This window comes from Schistocerca cancellata, chromosome 9 (assembly GCF_023864275.1).
Source record: "Schistocerca cancellata isolate TAMUIC-IGC-003103 chromosome 9, iqSchCanc2.1, whole genome shotgun sequence".
Taxonomy (NCBI): Eukaryota; Metazoa; Arthropoda; class Insecta; order Orthoptera; family Acrididae; genus Schistocerca; species Schistocerca cancellata.
This window is the reverse complement of record NC_064634.1, coordinates 436,605,024-436,631,215: the sequence shown is the minus strand read 5'-3', so window position 1 is coordinate 436,631,215 and position 26,192 is coordinate 436,605,024. Positions and strand designations below refer to the sequence as shown.

Genomic DNA, 26,192 nt, shown 5'->3' with positions numbered 1-26,192 from the left:
AAAATTCATGGAGAAGAAATAAAAACTTTGCGGTTCGCCGATGACACTGTAATTCTGTCAGAGACAGCAAAGGACTTGGAAGAGCAATTGAATGGAATGGACAGTGTCTTGAAAGGAGGATATAAGATGAACATCAACAAAAGCAAAACGAGGATAATGGAATGTAGTCAAATTAAGTCGGGTGATGCTGAGGGAATTAGATTAGGAAATGAGACACTTAAAGTAGTAAAGGAGTTTTGCTATTTAGGGAGTAAAATAACCGATGATGGTCGAAGTAGAGAGGATATAAAATGTAGACTGGCAATGGGAAGGAAAGCGTTTCTCAAGAAGAGAAATTTGTTAACATCGAGTATAGATTTAAATGCTAGGAAGTCGTTTCTGAAATTTATTTGTATGGAGTGTAGCCATGTATGGAAGTGAAACATGGATGATAACTAGTTTGGACAAAAAGAGAATAGAAGCTTTCGAAATGTGGTGCTACAGAAGAATGCTGAAGATAAGGTGGGTAGATCACGTAACTAATGAGGAGGTATTGAATAGGATTGGGGAGAAGAGAAGTTTGTGGCACAACTTGATTAGAAGAAGGGATCGGTTGGTAGGACATGTATTGAGGCATCAAGGGATCACAAATTTAGCATTGGAGGGCAGCGTGGAGGGTAAAAATCGTAGAGGGAGACCAAGAGATGAATACACTAAGCAGATTCAGAAGGATGTAGGTTGCAATAGGTACTGGGAGATGAAGAAGCTTGCACAGGATAGAGTAGCATGGAGAGCTGCATCAAACCAGTCTCAGGACTGAAGACCACAACAACAACAACAACAACAACAAGCAGGTCTTGACTCATGATGAGAGGGGTGGGAAGTCCTCCAAGCTGTCAAGTTGTTCCCATATAGAGAAGACCGATGTTCATGCCAGAGGACCCAATGTGCCTATGTGCAACAACGCAGAGATCATCTGAAAGGACAGAATAGCTGAACAGCCTAGGCAGTCAGACTGCAGCCTTAGCGCCAACAGCAGCTCCATTCCTTGACACTCTGACATGAACAGTCAGTTTTAGCAGAAAACGTGTATGTTTGTCTAAATATTTATTACAGTGTCATGTAAATATTTCAAGTAAATCAGTCAAGAACATTAGGAGATTTTTTTTTTTTTTGTAACAACATTAGATGACGACTAAACACGCACTCGCACACAATGATTAATGTTAAAAAACACTGAGGCGGCGTAGATGACACCGAGACTAGTAATTTTATACAAGACACATGGGGTAACAAATCATCATCATCATCATCATCATCTTCATCTTCATCTTCATCTTCATCTTCATCTTCATCTTCATCTTCATCTTCATCTTCATCTTCATCTTCATCTTCATCTTCATCTTCATCTTCATCTTCATCTTCATCTTCATCTTCATCTTCATCTTCATCTTCATCTTCGTTTTCCCTCTATCCAACATCTGGTTGGGTTGGGGTATCAATGGTACTCCGCCACTTTGATCGGTCTTTCCACCATTTGGTTCCATAGCAGGTTTCTCCTCCTTAAACCCATCTTTATTGTATCAATCCATCTTGTTCTCAGTTTTCCTCTTGTCTTCTTGCCCTCAATCTTGAACTCCATCATTTTTCTTGGTATTCTTCCCTCTCCCATCCTCTTGACATGCCCAAACCATTTTAATCTATTCATTTCAATTTTTTTAGTGAACTTCTCCACTCCAATTCCCTTACTAACATCTTCATTTTTCATTCTCTCCCTCCTCGTCTTCCCTAGCATACTTCTCAGAAACTTCATTTCACTGGATTGCATCCTATTCTCCTCTCTTCTAGTCATAGTCCAAGTCTCTGAGCTGTAAATTAGTATTGGTGTGAAGTAAGTCTTGTATAGCACCAGATTGCACCTTATTGGCACTTCCCTTCCCTACACCAAGCCCCTCACACTCTGGTAAAATGTACTACTCTGTTGTATTCTTTTGCTAATTTCTGTCTCCAAACAAGCATTCCCCATTAATACACTTCGCAAACATTTAAAGTTGTCCACCATTTCAACATCCTGTCCCTCAATATGAATTTGTCCCTCGCCCTCTCTATCACCTCTGGTTACCACCATGGTCTTGCTGTTCTCCACAGTAAATTTCATTCCATATTTCTCGACCTTATCATGTCTTTTTTTTTTGTACCTCCTTACTGCTTGTGCCCCACACCACAATATCATCCGCAAATAGTAACAGCTTCATCTTCCTTCCTCTATGGGCTTCTTTCATCTCTCTGACTGTTTCAACCATCACCATTATAAATAGAAGAGGTGATATCACACTTCGTTGTCTTAGTCCCGTAACATTCTTAAACCATTCAGTTCTCCGCCAGTGCCGGTCCCAAGCCCGGGGCCTCACCTTGCAAGTGGTGAGGAAGGAGGAGGAGGGGGAGGAGTAACAACCTCGTTAAAAAACCTGGGTCCATCTGGATCCAGATGGTAGTACCCTGTAAGGGCCCCTCACCAGGGTAGCAGGTGAAGACAGGCAATGGTTGGAAAGCAGAAGAGGATTTTACAAGTCCCAACGGTGGAAAAGCAGAAGAACTGTCTTCGTATCTTACTTCCTGTAGCGTCTGTACTCCAGAGGGACAGCTACAAACAGCGTCTGTTCTCCATGTTAGGAGCAGCCTAAACATATACTGGCAGCAGCTCTAAAATGCCTTTGGGAGTGGCGACCCCATCGTAATAATAGCCTATATATGAAATGGTACTTCAAAACAGTGTCCCAAATGTAAGGAAATATCCCAAAAATAGGTGAAAAATTTGAACATATGATGTCACCGGATGACATATCTCACTGTAAGTGCAGTGGTCGGGCCTGTGCCTACAGGGATGATTGAGTGATGCAGGTGTTTTATGTGGGGCCCTCTGATTTGATTTGTAGCAAATTGTGTCAATTCTGAACACATTTTGTAAATGTGATCTGCTGTAAACATAGAAGTTTACTGTCCTCACTGTAATGAAGTAAAAGCTGTTGTTATTTTGCATTTCTTTCCTTCTGTTCCCTTTTTTTGTTTACTGACATTATTTAGTATAGAAACCGTATGCCGTTTCCTAGTAATGATGGGATTTGGAAGCTTATACTCATCTACTAGTGACACCTTACAGCAGACTTTTGTCGTACTGTACTTTACAACAAACCAGTGGAGACAGCAAGACCAGTAAATAATAAGTGTTACCTCAATGTAAACAAACAATTGTTTAACATAGTGAAAAATGTACTGCCAGCCAAATGCAAGACTCGAACCCCGAGCTCCACAAGCTAAAGCTGTGCATACAGGCCCAAATCACACCAACATGAATACCTGACTTGGGTTGGGACGATCAGGTGTGACAGACCAACAGCCTCAATCGCTGCACATGCTGCGATGAACGTCAACTGGTGACGTGAAATCACACATTCAACATCTGTCATCCACTTTTGGGGCATTTCCCGACATTTTCAACCCCATGTGTCTTAGATTACTTGCCTCAGTGTCATCTATGTCGCGTCAGAGGTTTTAAACATTAATAAGAATCACCCTAAGAAATATGCAGATGCAGCCCATGTCTGAACATTTATTGGAGTATCTTGTAAAAATTTGAAGTAAATCAGTCAAGCACGTGTGTGCATGTGCAGGGAATATAATTACTCGAGGGCTGAGGGACGAGGACTGCAGCTTTCGTAGAGCCTCGTTCCCGAGCAGATCGACATGACCAGGAACCCACAGAAACATCACACTGGCTCCAACAAGAGTGAGCAAGTGACAGTTTTCCTGAACCCACTGCACTAAGGGATGGGCGATGTACAGCACAAATAGACTTTGAAGGGCACTGAGTGAGTCTGAGCAGAGGAAACAATTGAAAAGGCTGTTTGGCCGGATGTATTCTGTGGCCTGATACAGGGCAAAGAGCTCAGCTGTAAATATTGAGGAGTGTGCCGGAAGCTGATATCTAAAGACACGGGTGCCAATGACGAAGGCACATCCAACCCCACAGTCAGTCCGAGAGCCATCAGTGTATACAAAGCTACTATCGCGAAGCTCCATGTGAAGGTCTTGAAACTGAAAGTGATAGACCAAGGCTGGAGTATTGTCCTTAAGAAGCAAATGAAGGCTAAGGTTAACATGGGCCGCTTCATGAAGCTAAGGTGGTGAAGGGCTCACACTCACCAGGAAAAGTGCAGGTAGTGTGCAGTTGGCCCACATGGCAGAGGAAGGGGTGGAACTGTTAAAAGAACTAGCTCATTTGCTATCGCCTTGCAAACGCATCTGTTTATAATGAATGCAGTTTGTCATTGTGGGATGACAGTTAAAAACGCAAAGAGCACGTCTCCGTACACGAACTGCATCGCGGCATGCTTCATTCCACCAAGGGACTGAGACATGACATGGAAAAAGGAAGTGTGACAAATGGAACTTTCTGCAGCAGTAAGGATAACATTGGTGAGATAGTCCACCTGGTCATCACAACTGGGGAAATCTTGTTCCTAGAAGGTCGCCAGGGAGGAGTAAAGCTGCCAGTCAGCCTTAGTAAGCTGCCATTTGAGCAAGCACGCAGATGGGGTAGGAGTGAGCAAACAGAGAGCACACGGGAAATGGTCAGACGAGTAGGTGTCAGTAAGAATGTACCACCCGAGACGATGGGCAATTAGGCAGTGCAAAAGGATAGGTCCAAATGGGAATAGGTGTGAGACGAGTTGGAAAGGAAAGTGGGTGCTCCAGTGTTAAGGCAGAAGATGTTAAGCTGGTTAAGAAGGTCAGCCAAAAGGACACCTCTCTGGCAGGTCCTGGGAGAACTGAAAAGGGGATGATGTGCATTAAAGTCACCGAGTACCAAAAATTGGGGCGGTAGCTGCCCAATAAGCTAAAGGAAGTCTGCCCTGGTGACACTGAATGATGGAGGTACATAAATGGTACAGAGGGAAGAAGTCAGGTGGGGAAGGAAAAGGCGAACTGCAACAGCTTGAAGATCAGTAGTCAGGGAGATGTGTTGACTGTCAATGTCAATGACACCCCATGAGATGGAATGCCGTCCTCAGAGGGAAGGTCAAAACGAATCAGTAAGTAATGTGAAATCTCAAAGCGGTCATGAGGGCACAATTTCACTTCCTTCAGGCAGAGTACAAGGGGACGCTGAAATGCTACAAGCAGCCATAAATCCTCCATTGGAGGAGAGTCGTGATGAAGAGACGTAGTGGTGTCACCTCAGTGGCTGCCAAGTGACAGCCGGTGAAGAATCGCTACTACAGGACACAGAAGGAGGAGGATAGTGCTCCATGGGGTCCAACATAAGAATCGGCTTGCTTGTGTGGTTGGTCTGTGGAGTCTTACACTGAAAAACAGTTGGTGGGGCGCACTGGCGACACAGAGGCCAGCCAGCCGAAGGTTTCATGTGGCGGCACCGTCGAAGAGAATCTTCAAGTCGGCAAAGGAGAAGACCGTTTGCCCTTGGTGGACTTCTTCGAGCCTTCCTGGTTAGAGGAAGTCTTGGGTGTTGTTTGGCTGGAGGGATGGAGGAAGTCTTCACGGGAGTACTCTTTCTGGCCTACCGGCTGTGTAGCTGGTGGCTTCGCCCCTTGAGGCAAGTGTTTGACAGATTGTTGCACATCTGGATGGGAGAATGGCGATGTTACCTTGACACTGGGCAATTTCACAACCTCAAAGCTGAATTGGAGAGCGCATGTCTGCATGGACATGTCCTTCATGGAATGAGGGGTAACAAGAACAGAACTATAAGTACAAGACGGGAGAACGCAGGTTTTACGACTAGCCAGTAACTTGCAAGTGACCGGATAAGGCACCGAAACCATGATACTGGAAGCAGCGCATCGGGTTCGGAATGTATGGCCGGATGGTGATAACTTCATAAGCTGCTTTGAGCTTGGACGGAAGCACCACGCTATCAAAGGTGAGAAAGAGAGTGCGGGTGGACACTAAGGCGGAATCTACTGTTTTCATTACACAATGGATGGCAATGACACCCTGATCAGAGAGTTAAGAATGGATTTCAGCCTCTGTTAGACTGTCGAGCAGCCTAGTGTAAATTACACTGCGGGAAGAATTCAAAGTCCTATGGACTTCAACACAAACAGGGTAGCCATGGAGAAGTGAGGCAGCAAGCAGTTGTTGCACTTGAGAATTGGAAGTGGTCTCCAAAAGCAAGTGCCACTCCGTAAACGAGATCGGATTTCATAGGGCCAGCAACTGCATCTAAACCTTTCTGAATAGTAAATGGATTTACTGTGGCGAAGGACTGTCCATCTTCAGTACGTGAGACCACGAGAAACCATGGTGCAGTGGCAGTCTTTGAATCATTAGCTTCATTACATTTACATTTTGTAGATGCTGAGTGGGAAGAGGATTGACTAATCGTGAGGAAATCCCCCATGATTGCCAGTGTCTCGGATGATGCACTCCTTTCAACTGGGGGCCCCCTTCATAAGGGGATGCACCTGCCTTAGGTGATTGTTCACACCTCAGGTCACACCTCCCAAACACCTGGCAGAGGGACTAATTAGCAATTATGGAAGGTTACAGCTCAGGCCATCACCCCTCCCTATGCCTGGCCTGTAACAGGTGGTATGTGCGAACACTACCTGTCGACCCATAGCTGGGAATGAAGAAAAATAGGAACCTCGAACACCGAAGCAGAGGAATGAGAGGAAATGGGAAACAAAGAAAGGAAAATGGAGTGAAAAACAAATGAGAGACTGTTCTTGTGTCAGAGACAGAGAATGCAGAGCATTCCCAATAACATCCCAGGCGTGTTCCCCAAGTGAGGAGAAAAAGAACAGCAAGAGGATAAACATGCAGCACAGATGGGAAAAAATGCTGCAAAGGCTGGGGCCCTGTGGTAGCCAAGCATGAACCCGCCAGCGAGTGGCGAGCCCCCTGGGAAGTGCTTAAGACATGTGAACAGTGAGTATAACATTAGCTTATAGTGATATGCGTTAAGGTGACGATGACATATGTACTTGTCAGGGGATTTTAAAGACTGACATGTTGAAGCAAAATATTTTGCTGTATCACTTGATAGTGGCTTTAAGGCTGAATAACAACAGTGAAATAATTTCTACAGTAAGTGAAGAAAATCATGTCCTTTACAAAAATCTCATGTACAATTCAGTATGAGACATTTGTAAGTTCAAAGCAGGCAAAACTGCACTTTTTGAATGACTTCTACAAGTACTGGTGCCATCTAAGCTTATTATCCACCTTGATGCCTCTGAATTTCACGATGAAGTACTGTTTAAGGTGCATTCATTGATCTCTACTTTTTGTACCTGGAAGTAATTTTTATTTGTTTGGAAGTGCTTAGTATTATTTTATGTACAATTAAGAGTTTTGCTGTTTGATGCGAAGTTGATGTACACTTGTTCCACTATCATCCAGATGTGCCTGGTGTGGATGTGTCGAAGCAGTTCATCGACACATTCATGTAATCTCAGACAAAGTTTTTGATAAGTTCTCTCAGGTCTTTGACAAATCAGTTCCACAGATCAAGAACACGAGTGGGAAAAGTATTCAGCTTCACAGAATACTATATTTTTCCCTCTTCCGTTCCAAATTTAAACTTGTTCGCATGCTATCGTTTGTTAATGTGTGCCTCCATTTTCAGTTGTTTAAGTAAGACTCCATCCATGCAAGAAGGATGCTTTAATGCCTAATATTTTAGTTTTCTTAATAAAATTTTATGATCTGCACAAAAGAATTGGCAATGTCACAGAAAATGTCAGCACAGAATACTTTTCTCATTTGAATCTACTACAACTGTGTTTGTGAGGTCATATGTTGCTTTCTGTGAATTTTTGTACAGAAGCCAAAGTAAGAAGTTAATAAAAGACCACTCTAAAAAAAAGCTACCTACTGGAGGGAAAGGGAGATGAGTTTATCATTAGATTTCACTTATATCTCCACTATTAATATTGCATTATTATGAAAAGGGAAGTTGCTATTCATCATATAGCGGAGATGCTGAGTTGCAGATACGCATAACAAAAAAAATCTCACAATTAAAGTTTTCGGCCATAAGGCATTCACCTTTTCATAATAATGTTACATTATGTCCTGGATTTTCATTGTTCACTTTTAATATTGGCCTTTTAAAGACTACAGCTTGCCTCATATACCAATAACAAAGGTAACTTTGGGGGTGGGGAATATGAATGATTTTTTTGTATCTGACTTAATAATTCAGCAGCCAAAAGTAATGTCTGCTGATGAACTATGTTACACCTAAGATAATCAAATAGATCTTTTCAGTAGTTCATTCTCTGGTATTGTCAGAAAGAATTCAGAAGCTAAAGATTTGAATCTAACTCTGTTTCAAATTTGATACAAATGATATCTTGTTATACCCACAGATTGCACTTCAAAAGTATTTATTTGTCAAATTGGTTGTTTAGTTTGGGGTATAAAGGGACCAAGCTACAGGGTCATCAGTCACTTTTTCCTGACGCAAGCAAGACTCAAGGTACAAAAACACCGAACCTAAAAAGAAAACAAATGGAATGAACAAAAAAATGGAGAAAACATACACCACAAGGAAAAGTAGAGGAAGGTATTACACCCATAGAGCATAAGGTGTGCAACACATTAAAATTTCCACCCCAAAAAGACAAGGTGATAGGAACACATGTAGGGAAAAGACGATCACCAAAACAAACAAATGCAAAGAAAGTGCAACAGAGTTAAAATGGAGGGAGGATGGCGCTCTCCGAGAGAAGGCTAAATGCCCATCCTTCAATAATATGATAACACCCCCCAACCCCGCGCTGAAGAATAAAACGTCAAACTAAATCTGCTGTTGAGGCACTGTCGCCCAACACTGAAGGTAGCGTGCTGAGAAAGTTAAAAGGGCGCCGCAGAGGGGCTAAAAGTGGGCAGTCCAGCAAGATGTGGATGACAGTCATATATGAGCCACAATTACTCTGAGGTGGGTCGTCGCGGCAGAGGAGGTAGCCATGTGTTAGCCACATATGGCCAATGTGGAGCTGGCAGAGAACCACAGAATCCCTGCGAGAGGCCTGCATGAAGATCTTCCACACATTCGTTGTCTCCTTAAGGGCACACAGTTTGCTGTGTGTACTGAGATTATGCCATTTTGTCTCCCAAAGTTGAACAACCTTGCGGCATAATAATGATCGCAGGTCAGTTACAGGGATGCCGATCACCAGAAATGGTTTCTGTGTAGCCTGTTTGGCCAGCCTGTCAGCCAGTTCATTTCCTGGGAGTCTGACATGACCTGGGGTCCACACAAACACCAAGGAGAGACTGGACTGTTCCAGGACCTGAATGGTCGCTGCCAAAGGATGGCGGGGGTACCATTGGTCGATAGCTTACAGGGTGCTGAAGGAATCATACAGAGAAGAAATGACTCGCCAAGGCACGAGCGGATGCACTCAAGAGCACGAGAAATGGCCACCAGCTCTGCAACGAGAACACTGCAGCCATCTGGCAAGGAATGCTGTTCAATACGAGCTAACATAAACGTACGCGAAGCCAACGTGACCATCAGCCATCGAGCTGTCAGTGTAAACCACTTCATGGTCCTGGTACATGTCAAGAATTGAGAGGAAGTGACAACAGAGAGATGTGAGGTTAACTGAGTCCTTAGGACCATGTGAAAGGTCCAGGCAAAGCTTTGGCCTAGGTGTACACCATGGATATGTACATGAATGGACCTCGAGTGTAGGTGGTGAAGGCAAGGACTCCCCTTCAGACAGAACAGATCGGACACGAACCGCAGTCTTAAGCCCTGACCTGGGCCTCCAATGTGGGAGATGAACTGCTGTGGATAGGAAAAGGAGACGGTAATTCGGATACTCAGGAGAACTATGAATATGAGTGCAACGTAACTGGCAAGCAGTTGTGCACGTCAGATCTGCAATGGAGGGCCTCCACCAGGATGCTGGTTACCAGACTCGTCCTAAAAGCTCCTGTTGCCAATCAAATGCTACAGGGGTGCACTGTAAACGCAACACTGAGGTTGCCGCCGAACCATAAACCAGACTCCCATAGTCAAGGCGGGATTGAACAAGAGCTCTGTAGAGCTGCACCCCAGTTGGTGTTGCTCAGGCAGCAGAAGGCATTGAGGTGCTGCCAGCACTTCTGCTTCAGCTGATGAAGCCACGTCAATCAGGTGTCAAAAACCAGTCCTAAGAATCAATATGTCTCCACTGCAGTGAAGGGATCATCATAAAGGTAAAGTTCTGGTTCCGGATGAATGGTACCACGCCGACAGAAGTGCATGACACACAACTTCACGGCTGAAAACTGGATGATGATGATTTGTGTTGAGGGAGCACTCAACAACACTGCCATCAGTGCCCTGACGAAAAGTCAACATGAAGTCTCACAGGTGAGGATGAAGGCTGTCCCCACATGCAGAGCAGTTTATAACGTACTAAAGTCTGCCGCCCTTCCCCACCAGTTTAGGGATGACACCCGATAGGTCACAAAATTTCACCACCCTGTTAACACTAGTATCGGTATCTGCGAGGACGGTGGGCAGATCTCCAGCTTGACCCAGGGCTGCCCTAATACCAGTATACAGGACACACGTAGCCACAATACGCTGAACTGAAAGCGGCACACCACAAACTTCACAGAAAGGTGGAGCCTCTCCCCCTGTAGGAGGAAGCCATGTGTGAAAGGGCTATGCCTGATGCGCAGTCTGGTAAGCAAGACCTCCTTCCAGCAGCAAGGCTGACACGAAGTGCGCCAAGCTTTTGTGGTCGGTTTGAGCGACTGCAGTTTGTTGTCTGACACCAGCAACCATTCAGTCTCCCACTGACGCATGATGAGTTGGAACAGACAAGAAAACTCTTACAGTTATGTCTATGAAGCCTCTCCAGTGTCATTAAAATGCCATATAATTCCGCATCATAATTTGTAAATTGTTCTGGAAGACGCACTTTAAAAACCCTATCAGAGAAAACCACACAACAACCGAGAGCATTCCCCTGCTAGGATCCATCAGTATAAATAACGATAAAACTATGGTACCTACTTAAAATAGAAGAAAACAAAAGTTGTAGAAACCATATCTGGAGTACAATTTTTCAGGTACTGTGTCAAGCTTCAAATCACTTTGGGCCTCCGAAGACGGCAAGGCAGCAGTGCGTTACACCCCCGAGTGTGTATTTTCATGCCTGAGAGATCCAGATCCTTGAGGCAGTCTGTAGCACGTATACCAAATGGTTGGGTCGCTTGGGGACGATTCCTGAACAGTCGTTCGAAGGTGGGTTGGATCACTGAACTAAATACGAATGACTGGGGTGACGCTGAGATTTTCAGTGCCTGTTGAGCCAAAAAGATATGCCGCCGAATCCAGAGTGGTGGTTCACCAGCTTCTGCACACAGACTCTGAACTGGGCTAGTCCGAAAGGCTCCAGGCGATATCTGAATGCCCGCATGGTGGACAGCATCTAACATCCAGAGGTAGGAAAGACGGGCTGATCCAGAGACCACGCTGCCATAGTCTAAGCGTGATAGAACAAATGCCCTATAAAACTGAAGGAGGTGGGACCTGTCAGCTCCCTATGTTTTTCCCGCCAAGGAATTTCAAAATGTTCAACAACTGGAAGCCCTTTGTTCGTAGGTCTTTCAGGTGTGCGAGCCATGTTAATTTCGAGTTAAATAATAAACCCAAAAAGTGCACTGTGTCTCGAAAAAGTAAAATACGGTCCCCCATTGTAAGCCCTGGCCTAATGGTCAGCTGTAGCTGCCTCGTCGTCATCGTAAGGTCAGAGGAAGAGTAGAAGATAGCAAAGTCATCCACAAACAAAGAGCATTTGACAGGGCTCCTGACTGCAGGAGAAATACCACTGATAGCGATGGCAAACAATGTGACACAGAGGACACGTGGCCCAGGGCATTCTCCTGAACAAAGCAATCAGACATGGCATCAACAATGCGATAATGAAAACGCCTGTCCTCAAGAAAGGATTGGATCAGAAGTGGCAAGTGTCCACATAGTTCCCATTCATGAAGTTGTCGAAGGATATTGTACTTCCAAGTAGTGTCATATGCTTTCTCGAGGTCAAAAAACACACAAACTAAACGGTTTCGGTGCAAGAAGGACTCCAGGTACGAAGTGGTATCTGTTATCAAGATAAATAGCCACTCAACCTTTAGCCCTGCCTACAGTAGTATCGTCTTTCCTGTATATGTGGTAGCCTCGTAATGTAGGTGTGTCTGTGACAGATGCGTTTCTTGTAAGCAGATGCAGAAAGGTTTATCATGGACCAGCAGCTGCAATTCTTCCAAATGTGAGCAAATCCATTCTAATTCCACTGCAACACAGAAGTCCCTATGGAAGCCATTGGCTAGTGATGGTGGTTCTTTCCTTTCTCCCTCGGTGGCGGTGATTTACCGGGGAGGTCAGGAGGAACGTTACCGGTTCCGCGTTCTCTAGTTCCTGCGAATGGGAGTCCATATCTTCAAGAGCATTGTCGTCATTAAAAATGGAGAGTGCTCGTCGATCCGAAGGCTTACCTACCGCTTTCTTGGACTTAGGATTACTTTTAGAAGTATGTCTTTCTTTACTGACAGGAGGAGGAGGCTGCCGGGGTTGCTGGGATGGCTTATCTTAGGTTGCTTCTGAAGTTTGGGGAGTGGTATGTGGCTTAGATGGTAAGGCTACTGCTGACAGCTTCCGAGCGACATCAGTTGCAAGTGGAGCGTTTCCCCAACAAGTACAGCGACAAGTGCCATGTGCTCGTACTTGAATCTGTGGTCTGAGTTTGTGTGAAGGCATCACACTTAACTATTGGTGTTTTAAGGGCTGATGCAAAAGAAGTTGCAAAACCGGTGGTTGCATGGCTTTGTAAGCCTTTTTAGCTTCACCATAGGGTATGCATCTCTGTACTTTCCACTCTCGAATTTTCTTTTCCTCATTGTAAACCCCACACTTTCTGCTCAACACTGGGCAATACCCAGAGCAGTTAACACATTTCAGAGGAAGTGTATAACGTAATGTAATCAACTGTGGAGATACAGTTTATCTGAAGCGAAAAGTACGATGCCCACAGTAAAGAGTAAGGTAATTTATTACATTGCCAGAAAATGTGTTTAATTTATTTAATTTTGAATATGTTCTTTCATGATAAATAATGGACTTGTTTAAGATGTTAGGAGTTTATAAGGACAGTAGACCAAAGAATCTAGGAAGCAGGAATGTCTGCAACTTCCGGGCACATGTTGGCTTGCCCGCCACTTCGTCAGTATTGGAGGAAGATGGACGTGCTTTTGTGAGAAGTGTAGTATAATGGATTTAGATTATGAATGTTGATAGTGAAAATGGTGAAAGTACGAATATATATAATTTTTACCTGAAAGTATTTCAGATCCGGTGGAGTCTATTTCAAACAGAAGAACACCCAGGCCATGCTTGATATTGGAAAGATTATTTTGCAGACAAAACTACGAAAACCTCCTAGACAAACGAGATCTGCAGTGTATAATCTTTCAGCAGCAACTAAAAAAATAATTCTTGCTGAAATTGTGCTGGAACTGGTCGTATTATTCCCATTCAAAAACACGTGGTGAGAGTGTTGTCCTACCACAATATACCGCGTAAGATTCCACAAACAATTTTTCAGTTATCTAAGAAACAAGAAAGATAACAACCAGTACAACAAGAAGTCCCTCACTCATAAGTGGAGCCTCCACAATTGCCACACACAGCCTTCCCGTTACATCCTGTAGTTGTATGGCCAAATCTTTGACATTTATAGCATCACATGGGGGTTAGAAACAAAAGGGCGAACCTTAAGGCGGATATAGCTGGCAAGAATATGTTTCGGTAATACGGGAGTACTAAACGTTAGAATAAACGTTGCCGATTTTTCCGATTTGCCACTAACTCTCTTCATATAATTCTGCACCTTTGTGATGCCCACAGTCTTCCACTCTTCACGCAACTCCGTGGGGCCAACCTCCATTATATCGGAGCAGGTAACCATTCCCTTACTATAGTTAAGGGTGTTATGCAATTCAGCCTTGATTGGGTAGTCACCCAAGGCCTTACATCCCAGAAGCTTTGATATTTGGGTAGAATTAGCAGTTTCAACCAAAAGCGTTGCATTATGTAGTCATCTGACACTTTTCAGAGACCCAGCAATACCTTCCAATGCCTTGTTAATATAGAATGGGGACATCTCAAAGCTTCCCCCGTTTCGCTTGACTACAATGAAAGTGTTATGGCACACTAATGCCCTGTTACTATTACTCTGAGACTTCTTTTCGGGAGGACTGACCAACCTAGCTCTCTTTGAGGAGTGGGTGTAAGTGTTGCCTGACGGTACACCCATCCTGTCAGGAGTAGCAGTTTCATGAGGAAGTTCTATAAGGATCCCACAAGATGCTAGGGAAACAACCATCGACCCAAGCAGAGCCCTGCATGCCTGAGCAAGCCTGATTCAACTGGGGTGCAGCAGGCGCCCCAGAGGTTGCTCGCTAAAGACTGTTTCACCTCAACAGACATTCACCTCCTCAGCACGTAGCACACCTTGAGGTTGAGGGTTTTTTTTTTAATAAGAGGTGAGTACCTTCCTCGCAGTCCAGGCGGTGAAGCCAAGACCCCCATTCTCCGAAACACACAACATTCCACCGCTGCGCCACACGGTGGTCATTTAAGTATAACCAGAGCTTACAGTGACAGAGGACTGGTGGCACTTACCAGTCCCCAGCTCAGGAACCCCAGGGTCGCCAAGCCCGTACTCAGCAAATGAATGCTGAGCTCCTGAGGGGTGAAAACTGGAAGCTGTGGGCTACAGCCCATGGCTGCACCTTGTGTATGGCTCCCTGTAGGCGCCCCTCGGCAACACCAGTACTGGAGGAGCAGTATGAAATGCAGAAGTTGCCTGCGTACAGAGAAGATGAGACCGACGCCCCCCACCTGCTGCTACACTGTTAACGGTCACTAATAATAGAGATACACTCAGTACAGAGCCCTGTGGTACCCCATTCTCCTGGATATGGGGGGGGGGGGGGGGGAATATGGGAGGCACTAACTTGGAGACAGAAAGTACGGAGCTACAGAGAATTTTGGATAAAAATCGGGAGCGGGCCCCGGAGACCCCACTCATATAATGTGGCAAGGGTATATCGCGAGGTCATGTCATAAGCTTTTCGTGAATAAAAAATGATAGCAACCAGGTGTGGGTGTCTGGAAAAGGCTGTTCAGATTGCAGATTCGAGGGAAACTAGATTATTAGAGGTAGAGCAACCCTGGCGGAAACCGCCCTGGCATGGCGCCAGTAGGCCACGAGACTCCAGGACCCAACACAGCCGCCGACTTACCATACAGTCTAACAGCTTACAAAGAACGCTGTTGAGGCTGATAGCTATCCACATCAAGAGGAGAAGATGTCGCTTGTAGTCAGATGAGAGATGTTTAATCATCTGGCTGTGGATGTGATCAGGCCCCGGAGCTGTGTCGGGACAATGTGCAAGGGCAGTGAAGAGCTCCCACTCAGTGAACGGGGCATTATAGGATTCACTGCAGCGTTTAGTGAATGAGAGGACGATCCCTTCCAGCCGCCGTTTGAGTGTGCGAAAGGCTAGGGGGGGGGGGGGGGGGGGTTAATTCTCTAATGCAGAAGCTCGAGCAAAGTGCTCGGCAATCGTGTTTCCGTCGGTACATAGCTTGCCATTTATGGTAACACCGGAGACATCTGTTGGGGCCTGGTACCCTAAAAGACATTTGATCTTTGCCCAGACTTGGGAAGGTGACGTGTAGTGCCCAATGGTGGAGACTTCTCTCTCCCAACACTCCTTCTTCCATTGTTTGATAAGGTAGCAAACACAGGCATGGAGCTGTTTAAAGGCTATGTAGTGCTCCAGGAAAGGGTACCGCTTATGCCACTGTAGAGCTTGCTGACGCTCCTTAATTGCTTCAGCGACTTCCGGTGACCACCAAAGGACTGCCTTACGCCTCGGGTACCCTAAAGAGCGAGGGTCGCGTTTTCTGCCACAGAAACAATTGTGCTAGTCGCCTGTTCAACCACCACATCGATGTTACTGTGTGGGGGAGATTCAGCGGTGACAGCAGTGGTAAAAGTTCCCAGTCCGCCTTGTTCAAAGCCCACCTGGGCAGGCGTCCGTGTGCCTGACACTGGGGCAGTGACAGGAAGATGGGGAAGTGGTCACTACCACACAGGTTGTCGTGTGCTCTCCAGTGGATAGATGGAAGAAGTCTTGGGCTGCAAATTGATAAATCAACGGCTAAGCAACTACCATGAGCCACACTAAAATGTGTGTCGGCCCCAGTATTTAAGATGCAGAGGTCGAATTGTGACAGTAAAGTTTCGATATCTCTTCCTCTGCCAGTAAGCATGGTACCACCCCAAAAGGGGGTTATGGGCATTAAAATCTCCCAGAAGTAGGAAAGGTTTAGGGAGTTGATCAATCAGCGCAGCTAATACAATCAGGGGTACTGCACCATCTGGAGGAAGATATACATTGCAGACAGTTATTTCCTGTGTCACCCTTATTCTGACAGCCACAGCTTCAAGAGGGGTTTTAAGGGGCACATGTTCACTTAGGATATAAATGCAAACTCCACCTGACACTTGACAATAGTCACTACGGTTCCTGTAATATCCCTTATACAGGGTGTATACAGGGACAAGGAAAAAAAATTCCCGGATTTCTCCCGGATATCCCGTTTAAAAAATATGCTTTTTCCCGGGCGACCTACTGTCACTTAGCACAGAAAAAGCTCCCTCGGAACTGTAAAACTTATCAATCCTTTGAATGGTTAACGTTTTATATAATCGCGTAGAACTTCCCGGAAAAAAAAAGAAAAGCCGGAGCAGAGAAGTTTTGGAAAGACCTTTGATTTGCAGCAACATATACGCTGCATATTTTCGTATTACGAAAGTATAAATTCGAATGGCACCAAACACAGCTTGTTAGTTTCCGGAGCGTTGCAACCGAGGTTGTGATGTCCTTTTGTAAGCGAGTCATATCTCAAGCCACGAGATCTCGCCAGCCGATGACAGCAGCTATTCAGAGCATAGGACACGTGTTATAGTCAGCCACTAGCAAGATTACTGGTTACATAGCGCGAACATACAAGAGGAAAAGTTAACGGTTTACATTAATGTACACAGTACCGTATATCTACAAGAAAAGCTAAGCTTTCACGTGTAATATTGTTCTTTTTTTGGTGTGATATACTTTAAGATACATCACACAAATGTGCCAGTAAATTTAAAATTGTGACATAAATGCCTCGGCTCGAAATTCTTGAAGTGGCTGGTCCTCAAACTGTTCAGTTTCGAACGCTCTGTGATTTAGATATCCATCCCACTTTCACACACGTAACATAATTCATCTTGCGTAAAAAGAAATTTACTTTGAAAGTAACGCTTTTCTAACCACCGTTCGCAATACTGTTAGTTATAGGTTCGATTTACCAGTTGCCAGAGAGCGCCAAAAACGAATTATTGTGCGTGTGCAACTGCAGTGGTGTAGGAAGCCCGCATGTTCGTGTGTATAAAGCACTAAGAGAGCTTACACTACACCATAAAAGAAACAGGACATCAGAGGATACTCCAAAAGGCATCAAAATTTCGTAAATCATACTAAAATGCATAATTCGGCTTGAAGTGCACATTTGTTTTTTCCAGATTCACAATGAAGTAGGTCCCATCTGATATTAAGCTTTTCAGTGTGGTTTTTGGGATGTAAATTTTCTTGGAGTACCAGTACTCTACGATCTCATGTTTGGTTCTTTATTATGGCATAATGCCATACATGGCAGAAGATGATAACGTGCACTTGAAATTCACCGAACAGTTGGAAGTACCCAAAATTGTTAAATGAAACACTTCGTTTCAAATAAAATGATTGCCTCAGCGGAATTTCTTTAGCAAACTTGCAAAAATAACTTCATTCTTCTGCAAGGCGATTAATGCTTGACTGCTACTAACTTGGAAATAAAATAAAATCAGAAACTGAAATTAATAATATATTTTTGCCCTCTGTAATTATGTGAATGCATTTTAATTCACTTGATAGCTCCCGGCCACAGAAATCCGTTTTGTTTTCATTTGATGTGGGAGCTGTACACGAAGAGAAGCAGCGAAATCACTTAACGTAAACACGGGTCACGTGGAGACTAACCCCCTCCCCACTACAACTCAGACAACTCTGTGCAAGCGCGAATCTGGCAGCTAGGGCGCGCGAGAAAAATTTTTCTCGTTTGCATCTGGCTGCTTGCTGCTACTACTGATGCAGCTAACAGCCAAACTTCAAGAAGCGGGAAGCGAGAGAAGGTACTGCTTATACGCGAGTCAAATGCGCATGCGCAACAGACCGCTGGCAACTGGTCAAACGAACCTAATGTGAACAGTTGTGACGTCATGCTCATAGAAAGCAGTTTATTGTTACGAAGAATTACAGTCTGCGCCCTACGGCCTTTAACATATTTTTGCTATCTGTAGACGCTTGTGCGTGCACGGTGTTTTGTTGTCGTAAAATGCACATTTCCTTTGCCACTACAGTTTTTTTTCCTCTCGTTTATATTTTATTGCTGCAGTATCATTCTCCAGTAGCAGGATACAATAACATTCTTTGCTAGAGAATCAATTCTGCAGTCAAAACTACAAAAATGTAACTGAAAGCTAAAACAATGAAAAATTCCCGGAATTCCGAAAAATTCCCGGGTTTTTCCCGGTTTTCTCCCGGATGAAAAAATTCCCGGGTTTTTCCCGGAATTCCCGGTTGTCCCGGGTCGTATACACCCTGTTATAGCCACAGAGGGCAGGTGTCCACAATGCTGGGAACCAGGTTTCCTGGAATTCAATGCAGATAGCAGGTGTAAAGCTTAACAGATGTTGCAGATTAGCCAGGAGTTGGAAAAAACTGCCACAATTCCACTAGAGGATGACATCGTGAGACTGGGAAGGCATGAAACATTCAATGAGGCAATTTATGCCTCAGAGTCACCTGCTGCCACCGATTTACTGCCTGAGCAGTCTATATCCATTGTATCTGAGGGTCTGGCGAGATCTAGGTCCTCAGTAAACGCCAAAATCTCCAACCCCATCCTCAGCTGCACAGCTTGTAGGTAGTGGGAACCAGACCATATTGGTCTTAGGTGTTTTCTTTTTGGATTTCTCTCGCTGCTCCTTGGGTTTCCCTGCCTGGGAGGACTTCACTAGCTCAGTCTCCGAGACTGAGGATGAGCGTGAAGCCCTATGACCAGCTGCTTTTGGTCTCTTCAGCCACTGGTGGGTGTCATCTTTCCCACGAGAAGAAACCTGGGGAGTCACCCAAGGGATCCCTAAGCCACTTCCCCGGCTTAGAAGTGGGGACGGACATCCCCGATGGTTGGGGAGGGGGGGTGCTCCCAAAGTAGGTGGTGCAGGAGCGACAGGGAGGGAAACGCCCCTCACCATAAAGGGGGCAGGTGTAGTCTTCTGGTTCTCAGAGGTGACCTGGGTTGGCAGAGCTGATGGTGCCAGAACTGTTGAAGTGGAGGTGTAAGACGATGTCATATGCACAGGGTGCAGGCGGTCAAATTTTCTCTTAGCCTCAGTGTAGGTCAGTCTGTCCAGGGTCTTGTACTCCATGATTTTCCTTTCTTTCTGGAGAATCCTGCAGTCAGACGAGCAAGGCGAATGGTGCTCTCTGCAGCTGACACAGATGGAAGGCGAGGCACACTGAGTATTGGGATGTGATGGGCATCCGCAACCATGGCATGTGGTGCTGGAAGTACAGCGGGAAGACATATGGCTTAACTTCCAGCACTTAAAGCATCGCATCGGGGTAGGGATATAGGGCTTTACATCACACTGGTAGACCATCACCTTGACCTTCTCGGGCAATGTATCACCCTCAATGGCCAAGATGAAGGCACTGGTGGCAACATGATTATCCTTCAGACCCCGGTGGACACGCTGGGCAAAATGTACACCTCGCCGCTCTAAATTGGCACGCAGCTCATTGTCGGACTGCAAAAGAAGGTCTGTGTGAAGTATAATATCCTGGACCATATTTAAGCTATTATGGGGTATGATGGTTACAGAAACATCCCCCAGCTATTCACAAGCGAGTAACTCCCATGACTGGGCAGAGTATGCTGTTTTCATCAAGACTGACCCAGATCTCATTTTGGACAAGCCCTCCTCCTCCCCAAACTTGTCCTCTAAATGCTCAACAAAAAACTGAGGCGTCATCATCATGAATGATTCCCCATCAGCTCTCTAACTACTATCATACCACACAATATCCACCAGTACATCAATGCAATACAGCTACATCCAAACTTATATATACAACTACAGAAATCTGTAATTATTGACACATGTTCAATTACTCGAAAGTTCCTAAATGCAATATAACATATACCGTACAGTTAAAAGGAAGTCGCGCTTGATCAAGGTCTGCGTCACTTTCCATTTTTGACCAGACATAACATCTGAGAAAAGTAAGAAAGAATAATAATAATAATAATAATAATCTCAACTTACAACATAATGCTTCAACCACAAAACCAACAGGAATTTTACACTTCACTCCACCTGTAACACTAACACCCAGAACACCTCCATATTCACTACATTAATTAAAACACAGGAAACAGTAGGAAAAGGGAGAGAAGGAAACATAGTAGGTGAATATGGATTGGGGGAAAGAAATGAAAGAGGAAGCCGCCTTGTAGAATTTTGCACAGAGCATAACTTAATCATAGCTAACACTTGGTTCAAGAATCATAAAAGAAGGTTGTATACCTGGAAGAATCCTGGAGATACTAAAAGGTATCAGATAGATTATATAATGGTAAGACAGAGATTTAGGAACCAGGTTTTAAATTGTAAGACATTTCCAGGAGCAGATGTGGATTCTGACCACAATCTATTGGTTATGAACTGCAGATTGAAACTGAAGAAACTGCAAAAAGCTGGGAATTTAAGGAGATGGGACCTGGATAAACTGAAAGAACCAGAGGTTGTAGAGAGTTTCAGGCAGAGCATAAGGGAACAATTGACAGAAATGGGGGAAAGAAATACAGTAGAAGAAGAATGGGTAGCTCTGAGGGATGAAGTAGTGAAGGCAGCAGAAGGTCAAGTAGGTAAAAAGACGAGGGCTAATAGAAATCCTTGGGTAACAGAAGAAATATTGAATTTAATTGATGAAAGGAGAAAATATAAAAATGCAGTAAATGAAGCAGGCAAAAAGGAATACAAACGTCTCAAAAATGAGATCGACAGGAAGTGCAAAATGGCTAAGCAGGGATGGCTAGAGGACAAATGTAAGGATGTAGAGGCTTGTCTCACTAGGGGTAAGATAGATACTGCCTACAGGAAAATTAAAGAGACCTTTGGAGATAAGAGAACCACTTGTATGAACATCAAGAGCTCAGATGGCAACCCAGTTCTAAGCAAAGAAGGGAAGGCAGAAAGGTGGAAGGAGTATATAGAGGGTTTATACAAGGGCGATGTACTTGAGGACAATATTATGGAAATGGAAGAGGATGTAGATGAAGATGAAATGGGAGATGTGATACTGCGTGAAGAGTTTGACAGAGCACTGAAAGACCTGAGTCGAAACAAGGCCCCGGGAGTAGACAACATTCCATTAGAACTACTGATGGCCTTGGGAGAGCCAGTCATGACAAAACTCTACCATCTGGTGAGGAAGATGTATGAAACAGGCGAAATACCCACAGACTTCAAGAAGAATATAATAATTCCAATCCCAAAGAAAGCAGGTGTTGACAGATGTGAAAATTACCGAACTATCAGTTTAATAAGTCACAGCTGCAAAATACTAACGCGAATTCTTTACAGACGAATGGAAAAACTGGTAGAAGCAGACCTCGGGGAAGATCAGTTTGGATTCCGTAGAAATATTGGAACACGTGAGGCAATACTAACCTTAAGACTTATCTTAGAAGAAAGATTAAGAAAAGGCAAACCTACATTTCTAGCATTTGTAGACTTAGAGAAAGCTTTTGACAACGTTAACTGGAATACTCTCTTTCAAATTCTGAAGGTGGCAGGGGTAAAATACAGGGAGCGAAAGGCTATTTACAATTTGTACAGAAACCAGATGGCAGTTATAAGAGTCGAGGGGCATGAAAGGGAAGCAGTGGTTGGGAAAGGAGTAAGACAGGGTTGTAGCCTCTCCCCGATGTTATTCAATCTGTATATTGAGCAAGCAGTAAAGGAAACAAAAGAAAAATTCGGAGTAGGTATTAAAATTCATGGAGAAGAAGTAAAAACTTTGAGGTTTGCCAATGACATTGTAATTCTGTCAGAGACAGCAAAGGACTTGGAAGAGCAGTTGAACGGAATGGACAGGGTCTTGAAAGGAGGATATAAGATGAACATCAACAAAAGTAAAACGAGGATAATGGAATGTAGTCAAATTAAATCGGGTGATGCTGAGGGGATTAGATTAGGAAATGAGACACTTAAAGTAGTAAAGGAGTTTTGCTATTTAGGGAGTAAAATAACTGATGATGGTCGAAGTAGAGAGGATATAAAATGTAGACTGGCAATGGCAAGGAAAGCGTTTCTGAAGAAGAGAAATTTGTTAACATCGAGTATAGATTTAAGTGTCAGGAAGTCGTTTCTGAAAGTATTTGTATGGAGTGTAGCCATGTATGGAAGTGAAACATGGACGATAACCAGTTTGGACAAGAAGAGAATAGAAGCTTTCGAAATGTGGTGCTACAGAAGAATGCTGAAGATAAGGTGGGTAGATCACGTAACTAATGAGGAGGTATTGAATAGGATTGGGGAGAAGAGAAGTTTGTGGCACAACTCGACTAGAAGAAGGGATCGGTTGGTAGGACATGTATTGAGGCATCAAGGGATCACAAATTTAGCATTGGAGGCCAGTGTGGAGGGTAAAAATCGTAGAGGGAGACCAAGAGATGAATACACTAAGCAGATTCAGAAGGATGTAGATTGCGGTAGGTACTGGGAGATGAAGAGGCTTGCACAGGATAGAGTAGCATGGAGAGCTGCATCAAACCAGTCTCAGGACTGAAGACCACAACAACAACAACAACAACAATTAAAACACACAACCAAAATAATATAAAAAAGGCAAAACAGAAGAATTAAAAACAAAAGTTACTTGCCAACAAAAGACTCCAACAAAATGATCTAGGTTGGACACACACACACAAAAACCATAACAACTCACTGAATACAAAGCAAACACTTCCAAATCCACGTTACGGCACTGACTACCCAAACTCAAACAAATCCGTGTTACCACAGTGAAAACCAAGGATCAAATGCACATGTTTAGCTTAATGTGTAACATCCATCACCAGAAGGTGTCATCAAATACAACATATGAACAAATTCAGAAATACAATGCCATAATGTTTTAACACGTCACACACAACACCATTAAGTCACAGGTCAAAGAAGACAGTTAGAATCGAGTGCTCCCAATGATCCTCATAACTAACACAAAAGGAATTACTGTACATTTGTTCTAACGGTTCAAATGACTCTGAGCACTATGCGAATTGCCTTCTGAGGTCATCAGTCATCTAGAACTTAGAACTAATTAAACCTAACTAACCTAAGGACATCACACACACCCATGCCCGAGGCAGGATTCGAACCTGTGACTGTAGCGGTCGCACGGTTCCTGACTGAAGCGCCTTTAACCGCTTGGCCACACCGGCCGGCACATTTGTTCTACATTTTTTATTGAATGCTATCCGTAAATACTTTTCACTGGACATGGCGAGGATTTCACAGAACCCCACACATATGCATTCATCATCAAACATTCAGAAAATATCAAAATCGCTAACTAAAATTGATTTTTACACTACATACAAGTATTTACCACTCAGATAATCACACATGTTAGCAAGCCAAGATTGGGATTCGGGAAGGCGGTCCTCGGATAAAATCTGACTGACAGATTAATGATGCAGGGAAGTATACTGGCCAGCCTGGATGTGGCTTTTGGTAGTTTCCTACGTCCAGTTATGTGAATATTGGGCCACCAACCTATATCTTATCTGAGTTACATGACTCGCAAACATTTCAAAAATGACAAGACTATTTCACATGGGATAACAGACACACAGAGATGGAGCACACAAACTGATTCCCTGTGGGGGAGAGAGGGGTGGGGAAGAGGGGGACAGGGTGCATGGTGGTGACAGCAGGGAACCCTCTATCACTGATACTACCAAATCACTCTCGGGTGAACACTTGGAATAAGGCCAGGAGAAAAAAGAAAAAGACATTACATTTTGAATACCTAACCACACACCAGCATGTTTACAAGCTTCAGAGATTATATGTATAAATTAACACAACTGCATTGTGAGTACAGACTATTTGAGCTCAAACTTCCATGTCTGCCCATCTTAATTGCATATTGTTCAAACAACATAATAATAAAAGTATTTCTCAGATTAAGACACGAGTTATTCTGTTTTACAGTGGTTTATATATTATATAATGCACCAATTTAAGGTTGTAATTTGCATTTACTTAATTTAAATAAGACACAATGTTACTAAAATTAAATGTAAACAATGACAAGACTATGCACGAGATTAGCAAATATTGCAGATCTATATTAAATGAATTATGTTCATTGCTTACAGAGTAATTATATGACAGTCCTGGGATATCTATCACAATATCTGGCGACTCACTCATTTCTGATATTCAGAGGCATTTCAGAATACATTTGCCAGCTCAGTAAGAAAAGATATTACATGGCCTGTCAAGTAGTCAATTAAGTACCACTGATAGCAAAGGTCACAGACATGGAGATAAAGACCCTGTTCAGAAATAAAACAACGTACTACCATGGGCAAATTCACAAAGAATTATGAAGCTCTAGCTGTTTCTAAACGTCTGAGCAATTACAAGCGAAAAAGTTACCATTTGAATACTTCTTTCATATTTGTGAGAAATGATAGTTTATTAATTATTTTATATACAGTATTTAGAAAAAAAAATGGTTGCTCTTGTAACCTGCATACCTTAAGGGCTTTCATTACCTCCCACAAAATACTAGCTCACAAAACTCTGTAGCAACAATAATACACATGCATTTCCAAAATAAAAGAAAGACAACGTAGCAAATCTACCAAGTAACTACACAGCAACATATAAAAGTTGGGCATACCAAGTCCGCTTTACTCCCGTGCACTTTTAAGCCACGTTTCTTCAATTCTGCTTTAAGCTGTTCTTTAGTCAAGTGATGAAATTCCGTGCGATCAGTTCTGTCATCAGATGAGGAACCAGCCTCATTGTGAGCACGTGACAAATATCCTTGGCCCTTTCTGAAGTTACTGTTAGAGACTTTAGTTTTGCTTTGAGATGGGTTCTTCTTGGTGCCCATTACTCAGCATTACTCTACTACTTTCCTCTCATACGCTAACCTTCCTCCACCATGAAGTACATGCAACTAAAACCACCAGATACAGGTCTGTTAGTATTTTAGACATGTTAATATACATGCTACCAGTTTTAAAGATTTTACTGTTACTAGCAACTCGTGTAGGCATAGTAAAAAATAATTTTCCCAACAATATACAAACGCGCTGAGAGAAATATATTTATTTACCTCTTATCGTGTTTTAAACGTATACAACTTAGATTATTTCTCGCTGCGGCATAGTCAAAATAGACTAAAATGAAAAAGCACAATCTTCATCACACACCACACATCGCTCACATCAGGTGATCAAAACTACAAAATTGAATATACAGCAGACGTCATCATAATCGTTGATTGTACAAAGGAACTGTGATTACACAATTCACACCTAAACCCATTGGTCAAACATGTTGCCAATATTAACCGAAAGTCGTTCCAGAATTTTTAACAAGTAATGTATAAATTATACATTCATAAAAACTGACAGGGAATATCACATGTGCTATTTTATTTGAAAACGCACCACTTATCCGAATATTATCGTGTTTAGTCCGAATATTCTGCTTTATCTTTTAACTTTTCATAAATTAAATAAACGGAAATAAAATATCTTTATTGCTTCCTGAGCGAAATACATTTTGAAAGCTCCTCCTAAGTGTATATAACGTTCACGATTATCACTTTTCCTCTAGGAGGGGGAGCGGAAGTATCGCAAATCTGAAGAGGGCGCTAGTGTTTTTGTTGTATGGGGCAAAGGTCAAAAGTGTAGGGTTGTGGGAGGTTAA

General features: G+C 43.5%; 1 protein-coding gene across 4 annotated transcripts in view; it reads right to left on the bottom strand.

Annotated features, from left to right (window-relative positions):
• The window catches only part of LOC126100195 (vacuole membrane protein 1-like), a 99,538-nt gene extending 73,455 nt beyond the window's left edge, over positions 1-26,083 (bottom strand). The window contains exons 1-2 of one of the 4 annotated variants that reach the window (XM_049910754.1): positions 25,594-25,900; positions 25,153-25,434 (exon numbers count right to left, since the gene is read on the bottom strand). In XM_049910754.1, the coding sequence (XP_049766711.1) occupies positions 25,153-25,368 (216 nt within the window). In that variant the 5' untranslated portion in view covers positions 25,369-25,434; positions 25,594-25,900. Of the gene's footprint in view, positions 1-24,620; positions 24,749-25,152; positions 25,435-25,593; positions 25,901-25,930 lie in introns of those variants that run through there. The other 3 variants (XM_049910757.1, XM_049910756.1, XM_049910755.1) reach the window with 3 other exon arrangements.
• Between the last annotated feature and the right edge of the window lie 109 nt (positions 26,084-26,192).